Genomic DNA, 8689 nt, shown 5'->3' with positions numbered 1-8689 from the left:
ACTGAACACTCTAAAATTGTCCCTGGGTGTGAGTGAGCACGGATGGTCCGTTTGTGTGTGCCCTGCGATTGGCTGGTAGGCTCCAGCATCCCCCACCACCCTGAATCACCTTTACGGTGACAGAAGTGGCACCACTGACCTATTTACAAGAAAAATAATTGTAGGCCATGTGTAAAAAAATAATTAAAAAAATCCAAGACACTTTAGACACTAATCCCACTGCCTCACCATTTGTACATTTTACAATGTTGTTCTCATGAATATATGTATTTCTGAGCATATGAAGATAAATGTGGTTGTGAATACATTGTTCATTCATTCATCTTCCGAGCCGCTTGATCCTCACTAGGGTCGCGGGGGGTGCTGGAGCCTATCCCAGCCGTCTTCGGGCAGCAGGCGGGGGACACCCCGAATTGGTTGCCAGCCAATCACAGGGCACACAGAGACGAACAACCATCCACGCTCACACTCACACCTAGGGACAATTTAGAGTGTTCAATCAGCCTGCCATGCATGTTTTTGGAATGTGGGAGGAAACCGGAATACCCGGAGAAAACCCACACAGGCCCGGGGAGAACATGCAAACTCCACACAGGGAGGCCGGAGCTGGAATCGAACCCGGTACCTCTGCACTGTGAAGCCGACGTGCTAACCACTGGACTACCGGGCCGCTGAATACATTGTTGGTTGCAAATAAAATACACTGATGTCTTTTCGACATAATATCACCTTGGTCAAATCTTTAAAATAACTGATAATCTTAAAATGCTCCGATGTGCTACGCGATTACTCATAGTATTAAACCAGTTCATCTTCCCATATTACATACACTTAAACATTTTTTGGTAGATGTTCAACTATCCCATGCAAGTTTGTCGCCTGACAAGGACAACTCCCAAAGTCATTGAAAGAATTGTCATCAAAAGAATTGGACACTCATGACAACTGTAATTGTTTATTTAGATATTAAGGCCAATCACAATAAGATACTCAGGTCAGTAGTATAGGATAACATTCCCATAAAATTCCATTCAATAAGATTATGGTTTAAAACTCCCTGATGAAAAAGACGAAAACAGCTCAAACACACCCACTTTCTCAGTCTGAAAACATCACCTCAATAAAAAAAAAGACATCTTCAACTTGTTCAGTGGAGTGCATTTTAGTTCAACATCAAATCAATTGCTAAAAACTGTTTGATTGCAAAGCAGCACATGTGCAGAAGCATGGACAAATGCCTTTTGCAGTGTGGATTTGAAGTACTGTGCAGCTTCTTTTCTTATTTCGTACTCATTTGGCTTTGGCAAAGCCAACCCTGTTGTTCTCTCGATCAAACACTGTGTAGTACTGGCCGATGAAGACGTCTCCCAGAATCCACAGAGGGCCCGCTGGGGGAGGGATGTCCAGACCCATGAAGCCGCTCAAACAAATGGTCTTACCAGCTTGGCTTTCCTGCAATTTAGAAGGTGATTCAGGGTGTGCTGCTCTTTTGAGATTTTTAAAACGAATGCGCCAGAATCTCACATTTGGCAGAGTTCGTAAACAGGAACGAGAAAAACAAAACAAGTGTAATCTCTTTGAATAACAAAGCTGCCCCTTCATGACTTGGTCAAATGCAACAAAGGATGCAACTGTTTGCTTTTTTTGGGGTGACGTAAGGCTGTTTTGCTCATTCACAGAGTTGTATTGTTAGCGAGCAGGAGAGCCAATCTCTGTTGTCCCCTGCTGGACAAGAATGGCACATGCACATGTTCTCACCTTGAGGACATACTGGTCTCCAGTCAGCTTGTAGGCCCGGCCGCCCACATTGAAAGTGATGACGGGAAGTGAAGGGATCTTATCACAGTTGACCATGTACTGAAATGGAAGGGACAACGCTTTTTATTTTTCATACACAAACCTGCTCATCTGTGTTCGAATGTACACGAACATTTATGATTACACATTATGATTTTGTACTTTTCAACTGTGGTCTCTCGGTTTGAACACTGGGTGGCACCAGCGTAATGACAGACATGACAAAGCAGATTTAGGAGGCACGCAGTCTGACGTCATGCACTGTGTGCCCAGCTGTAAATAGTCAATAATAAAACAAAAGAAATACAAGACTGATTGCTGAGAATACTACACACCCACCAAACCCGAATGTCCAATCCAAGGCTATTTAGCGACCCAGGCCCATTGTGAAACTCTTTGCGGTGACCGGCTTTCGAATGCTGTGATCACTCGCGTCATGAAGCAAGACGTGAACGCTTGTGACCCACTTTCTATCACTTCAGTGACCAGCCAGCTATAATCTTCTCACACACACACGGAACATGGCAACACTTTGCCCCTACGAGCTTGCCACCCGTAGACTCGTCACTTCAAACGGTAGTCACAAGATTCCCAGTTAGCATTGCACATTTCATTAATTAAGTCGTAATGATGTTAATCCTTGTGATCTATGCGTGTTTGTGTTACTCGTATTTGAATGTGTGTCATATGTCAGATTATTATATATGTTGTTTTTCTAAACCAACCATGACTTTGAGCGGTGTAAAATAGCGACAGCCAGCTCAATTCTTGGGAAAATCATGAACGTCAAATTTATAATGGGTTTATCAAAAATGTTGACATGGATACATTTTCTGACAGTGAAACAGACGTAGGGGCCCGACACTGGAATCGGCCGTTGTGATGATGTCTTTGAAATGAGGCTGGTAATCGATGCCAATATCTGGTATCAGTCATCGCCCATCCCTAGAAATGTTATTACATAAACTGACTGCCATTCATCGCTCATTATTTAGACTATGAACTGGATGGCTTTAAAAAATATTAATAATAAATCAAAGAACTAGGCGAGGCCCGGAATTCAATCTCACCTCTCCCTGGATGAGCGGAATAGCTCCGATTGCTTTCTGCAGAGCTTTGACCTCCGCAGACGGGCCGACGATCAGAGACGTTCCTGTGTCCACGATGGCTTCACAGCTGCCTTTGCATAAGCTCAGCTGGGTGCCCACTTGCAGCCTGAAATGCACACAACAGTAACATCCGACCATCTTCTATCCCGCAGATAGAAGTCACATTCACATCCGCTGACAATTTGGAGTCTTGGGAGTGAAGTTAACATGTGGGAGGAAGCCAGAGGTTCTGAAGCAAACCCAAGCAAGCATGGGCAGACCATACCACAGTGTTACCCAGAAAATAACATGAAAAATTCACTTTACTGTCTTCAGCCAGATCTGAAAATGCCACAGACAAGATTACACGTTACAGTTTTTGTCCAATAAAATTAACTACATTGTAATAAACCATGTAGGTAAGCCGTCTTCTTTGGGGCGCTGATAAAACAACTTTTCTCCTCGAACAACTCACGAGTCCATGCGGATCTGCCAATAGGCTTGGCGGGTGACGTTGACATAGCTGAATTCGCCAGTGTAGTATTTCGGGTCCGTTCCTCCCAGTAGCAGCTCACCACCTGGCTCAGTGTCAGGGTTCCTAAAGCAGAGAAAGATGGACAAGATCAGATAGAAACTCTCATTACTTGCTTTTGTCGGCCGGGCAATCATCTTTAGTAGTTAGGCCAACTACGAGTATACCACACAGGGTGTGCACACGAAAAGGGATAGGGATCTTTTCACATTTGAAACAGTTTGCTTCCAATTACCAGGTACTTCACAGTACCAATGTTCATAATGCGCGCGCGCGCACACAGGCAGGCAGGCAGGAATGCACACAGAATTTTTTTTGAGTACCAGTCAAAACAAGCAGATTTCAGTTTTCTAAGAAATGGGGATCACGTGCCATAAACACAGCCATCTTTGAAGTGCAATCCCAGTCTAAGACAATCTGCGAATTTGCCTTGTGCCGTAACTAAAGTCCGAGAGCGGTTGTGGGACGCTGTGTAACTATAGCTGCATTGGGCATTGATATTTTAGGGAGAGCGTCTACCTGCGGATTTCTAAAATAAATAATATCCCGTTTAATAACGTGAAGACCAGAGGCTATCAGTCTGAAGCGGCTAAAGAACAAATTTGATTTTATGGCTAAATTTAACTGTTACAGCATTTCACAAGGTGTGGTTTGTAGTCTCGGAAATGTTGATACTTTAGTCTAGGCAGGACAGCCCCGCTTTTGTTAAAGTTGCTTCCGCCAACTACGGTTTCTGCTAGACGGACAACAATAAATGCAGGTCCCGTTCTAATCTGGGATGTTGAAAGTGCAGTAAAAAGTCGCTCGAAAACAGTTGTACTGTAATGCAATAACAATTAAGGCCATGCGTTTCACGATCCAGCAGCAAAGGTAAAAGTAAAGTTAACAAGGAAATATAACGAATACAAGGAAGGAGAAGGCTCTGCCGTCAACACTCTGGCATCAAAGCGCTCCTGCCGGTACCTGAAGTCGCTTTTCACCAGAGGCGGGGTCACGAGAGTCGGGCCAGGTGACCGCCGAGACAGCCCCGGGTAGCTCTCAGTCAAGTTCATGAAACCCAGCGTGGAATTGTGAACAGTTTTACCCCAAGCTTCAATATTAATGATAAACGTTTTTTAGAATTGAGGAGACTTTGGCTGGTTGTACATGTACAAGCTATAATTCTTTTCAGTCGCCATATTGTGAAATTTGGGTACCTGACAGAGCCCTGGCAGCTGGTCAAGAGTGACATGCTGTCGCGTATTAAAATTACAATTAAATACCGTATTGGCCCGAATATAAGACGACCCCCTCCTTTTCAAGACTCAAGTTTGAAAAAAGACTAACATCAAATTAATTTTTATAAAGAAAATAATTACAGTACATCTGAAACAAATGATTATAATAATAGAGAAAAAAACATGTTATTTTGCCTCTTTCAACTCTTAATATCTGAACATTTAAATATGTAAATTAAAGTGCAATCACACTTGTAAATGAATGGCTTCTGGTTTTTCAAATGTAAATTACATCATCACTACCGCTATTTTTTATTTTTCTTCTTCGTGATAGGGGTTCACTTTGGCCTGGTGAGTCAAGTTCAGCAATCGCTTCGATGATATCTGGCGCCATCTAGCGTCGTGAATGGGTAGAACGTCTAGACCCCCGAATATAAGACGCCAGCCACCTTTTCAGTCTTATTTCAATGCAAAAACACTGTCTTATATTCGGGCCAATAGGGCACTTCCAATTTGTTGCTCCAGAGAATTAGCATTTCAAAAGGGTTGCGTTCCCTGCTGTTACAGTCAAAAACCACCAGGTCTGTTCTTCACCTGTTCAGATAGAAGGAGAACACATTCTGTTCGACCTTCTTCTGGCTCATTATGTTATCAAAGACTGGCGCCACACCATCCACGGAGATGCGTGGATAGGCCATGCCGAGGATTCCGTCAAACTTGGCGGCAATAAAAGTGAGCCCAGGCTGCTTTATTGCTTCCCCAAAGAGCTGATTCTCCACAGATAGCGTTCCAATCTACAAAAGGGAGGAAGCACACAAGATCTCGGGATTTGGTTTGTTTTCATTGCAATATCATTTAATGCAGCTGCATGAGTCGAGCTTACAGTGCACGCGTCCTGACTGAGGTAGCCCGACAAACTGCCGCTTCCGTACTGGATTGCAAAGTCAGTCCCATTCTTCACATACGTGCTAGACTTGGCGGAGTTGTATTTGTGGTGAAGAACTATCCCCCCCCCCCCCCCCCCAAAAAATGGATTTGGGTCAATAAATGTGATGTTGTAGCCTGACTTGGAGAACTGCTATCTTAAATGATATCAAGAATGACTTACAGCAAGCAATGTCGAGTAATGAGCAGTGGATGGAGGGGACCCACAAGTTGGAGGAACCAGTGTCAAAGACCACAGTGAAGGGCTGAGGGGGGGTGCCCAGTCCAATCTCACCATAATACTGGGCCTGGTGACAACAAAAGAAATATGACTGCATCACAATCTTGGAAGCTGGCAATGAGTCATGATGAACTGGTATAAATAGAAATCATTGCAGAGCTATTCAGCGAGAAATATACGTTTTAAGGATCAGCAAAAAAAAAAAAAAAAAAAAAAAATCCAACGCTCAATATAGGTCAGTCTGTTCTATTCTCAAAAGTAATCTGAGACTCTGCAGCGCTTAGCGTCTACGACTGTTACCAGGACGCAGGTCAAACGATGCAAGTCAGGTGCCAACTGAAAGCGATTTTGCAACTAAGTCCTGAGTCGACACAAATTGCCATTTCATGTGACAGAAAGGCAGTTATTTCAAAATAGCACTGCAAGATATTGATTTGATGTCAACTAAATTGAGAAAATCTGAAGTTCGTCTTTCTAGATTTGTTAGTCCATGGGTTCTTAAATGTGGCTGATATGACTTTCCTTTCTCACCTCAGATTGTGATATCGCTTGAGTTATGACATAATCCTTTGAGACAAAAGGACGGTGTTGGGCTCAAACTGAAAATCTTGAGCCACGTGTCATGACTGAAAGTTTTAGACATACCCGTCAGTCACTTGTGACTATGCATTCAAACTATTCTATTTTTAAAGAACACTGGCGACATGTATTAGGATTAGAGTGACTGGGGAAGTTGGAAGGTCGCTAAGGTAAACGCGCTGGGAAATGTGAAAAAATCACAACAAAAAATGACTCGGAAGCAGCTGACTGTCAAATTGTGACAAATATAATGCAATCCACCATGTCCGAAAGCTTCCCTTTCTGTCAGCAACACCTTCACCCCTTTTAGGCTTGAGCTGTCGCAGATTGACTAATGGGATCAAAAAGGCAAGACAGTAATTCGATAGAGCTTGGAAGTTTTCCAGGAAAATAGTCGCCACACAAATGAACTTCTGTTGTGGTGCTCGCACAGCTTCAATGTTTGCAGTCAAACACTGCATAAAAAGTGTTTGTGAGAGGGAATCCTACATCAAGATAGTTCTTTAAAGTCTCGGGAGTTGGTGCACTACTTGAAGGAAAGCCCAAGTTGTACTTAAGGGACTGCTTGCTGGCCACGAGCTCCTCTGCATTTCTCCCAGAGTCGGTCAACTCACGCCTGATGGAGCGGAATTTCTTCAAGGGAATTCTGCATCAGAGGACAAGAAAACTGTTCTTTTGGTAGTCTGGTGACAAAAGGTCCGAAAACTAAAATGTCAATCAAAATGCATACATTTGTGAAAGCAGACGCTACAGTTAATACACTTACGAGGCTTGCAGTGACGTTATAACCAACTGACCTAGAACACTTATCTCCACATATAACATCCATAACACAACAATGCAAAATAGGAAGCCCTTGCAGTTTATGATGGCACACTTTATTTCAAGGCTAGACGTTGCCTGCATTAAAGGAATACGATATCACAAAAGACTGCATTAGCTATTTTCCATTTCACCCTTTTATGTCAATGCTTTCTTGTTATACAAATATTGACTGTTAATGTATAGATCTATGTTACACAATAAAACTATTGTGTAAGCATAGGTTAGTGAGTATTATTGTTTCAGATTAAGGAGTATTGTTCAGCAATATCTGAATGTTGTTATTTTCTTTATATTTGATGGTCATGCTCTGATTTTAAGAAACTAATCAGAAGTTACTCGCAGTTACACTGTGTTTTACTTGCCCTTGGTTTTACCCAAGAAATTATTTGGAGGACACATTTTTAATTTTTTGAGTCACATTATTTCTAAGTGTCAGTACTCTTGAGTGCATTTTGGACTATTCTGCACACCCCTGTCGCCATTAACGTAAGTTTGACTCAAATGCCCTACATTTGTATGAGCGCGTTGGGTAGTGTCATGATTAACATTATTTTTAACTGTTATTCTTAAATCAATGTTCAATGCGGTGTTACTGTTAGGGTTAAGCAATTGCATTCTGTGTCGATCAACACTGTCAGTACAACAATTACAATTCGGGCAATGCTGAATTGGAGGCGACGGGGGGGGGGGTGTACTTGTGTGCGATATGATGTTTATGTATTACCGCATTTCTAACAAAAACCTGTCGTACACAAATGTAGAGCTAAAACTGTAAGAGCAGTTAAAGTATCACAAGATTATCCGTCCGGAGAGTAATCACGTGCGCGTGCACACAGCACACCACTCAAAATCACTACAGTTTAAACAAGGCAACATAAGCATGTTGACTGGAAGTACGGTGTCTCGTTAGTCCATACCTTATTCATAATTACTCAACAGTGACTCACACCGAGTTTCAAAATTAACACAAACCAAACAACATCACAGTACAATGTGTGCAACATATCCATACTGTCGTTTCCATTGTGGTTTCAAAGAAACATTGCTAACATGGCTAAATCGAATGGGTTTGTATTTACTCTATTTAAAATGTCGATGTTTACAAAAAACTTTATTTTCTTACCTCACAATGGCATCACTCGTCAGAGCTAACGCCGATAAAAGAAGCAGATAAAAATTCGTCATTGTAGAGGTTGGTAAGACGCGAAATCGGAGACCCAACGATGACAGAGCGTTTTAACGCTTGGGGCGAGCACAAACGACTTGTGACCTAGTCACGTGAGGCTCATGTTGCGTTTGTGGTTCACTAAGACAATGGGAACATTCACAACTCAATCGCAAAAGTGAATGTCGCCTTATAGGCCAAGTGTGAAGTAATTTCAATATATCAGTTTAGTACCTGTTGTTGGAGTGGTGCGCGAATAAAAGCTGTTAAAGCATCGGTTCCTTCCTTGACCGCGCTTGTAACTCAAAACGTCATCTCAAT

The 8689-nt window shown here is 42.5% G+C and overlaps 1 protein-coding gene across 1 annotated transcript; it reads right to left on the bottom strand.

The window, feature by feature from the left end:
- Positions 1-941: 941 nt before the first annotated feature.
- Positions 942-8487, bottom strand: ctsd (cathepsin D). The gene is made up of 9 exons (XM_052063981.1): positions 8327-8487; positions 6868-7024; positions 5743-5866; positions 5518-5636; positions 5229-5428; positions 3361-3483; positions 2868-3012; positions 1759-1857; positions 942-1452 (listed from the first exon to the last, which is right to left on the bottom strand). The coding sequence occupies exons 1-9, from the start codon at positions 8386-8388 to the stop codon at positions 1291-1293; spliced, it is 1191 nt and encodes a 396-aa protein (XP_051919941.1). The 5' UTR covers positions 8389-8487; the 3' UTR covers positions 942-1290.
- Between the last annotated feature and the right edge of the window lie 202 nt (positions 8488-8689).

The sequence above is a fragment of the Hippocampus zosterae genome, chromosome 4 (genome assembly GCF_025434085.1).
Source record: "Hippocampus zosterae strain Florida chromosome 4, ASM2543408v3, whole genome shotgun sequence".
Classification (NCBI taxonomy): Eukaryota; Metazoa; Chordata; class Actinopteri; order Syngnathiformes; family Syngnathidae; genus Hippocampus; species Hippocampus zosterae.
Note: the sequence above shows the minus strand (reverse complement) of the source record. Positions and strands in the feature narration are given on the sequence as shown.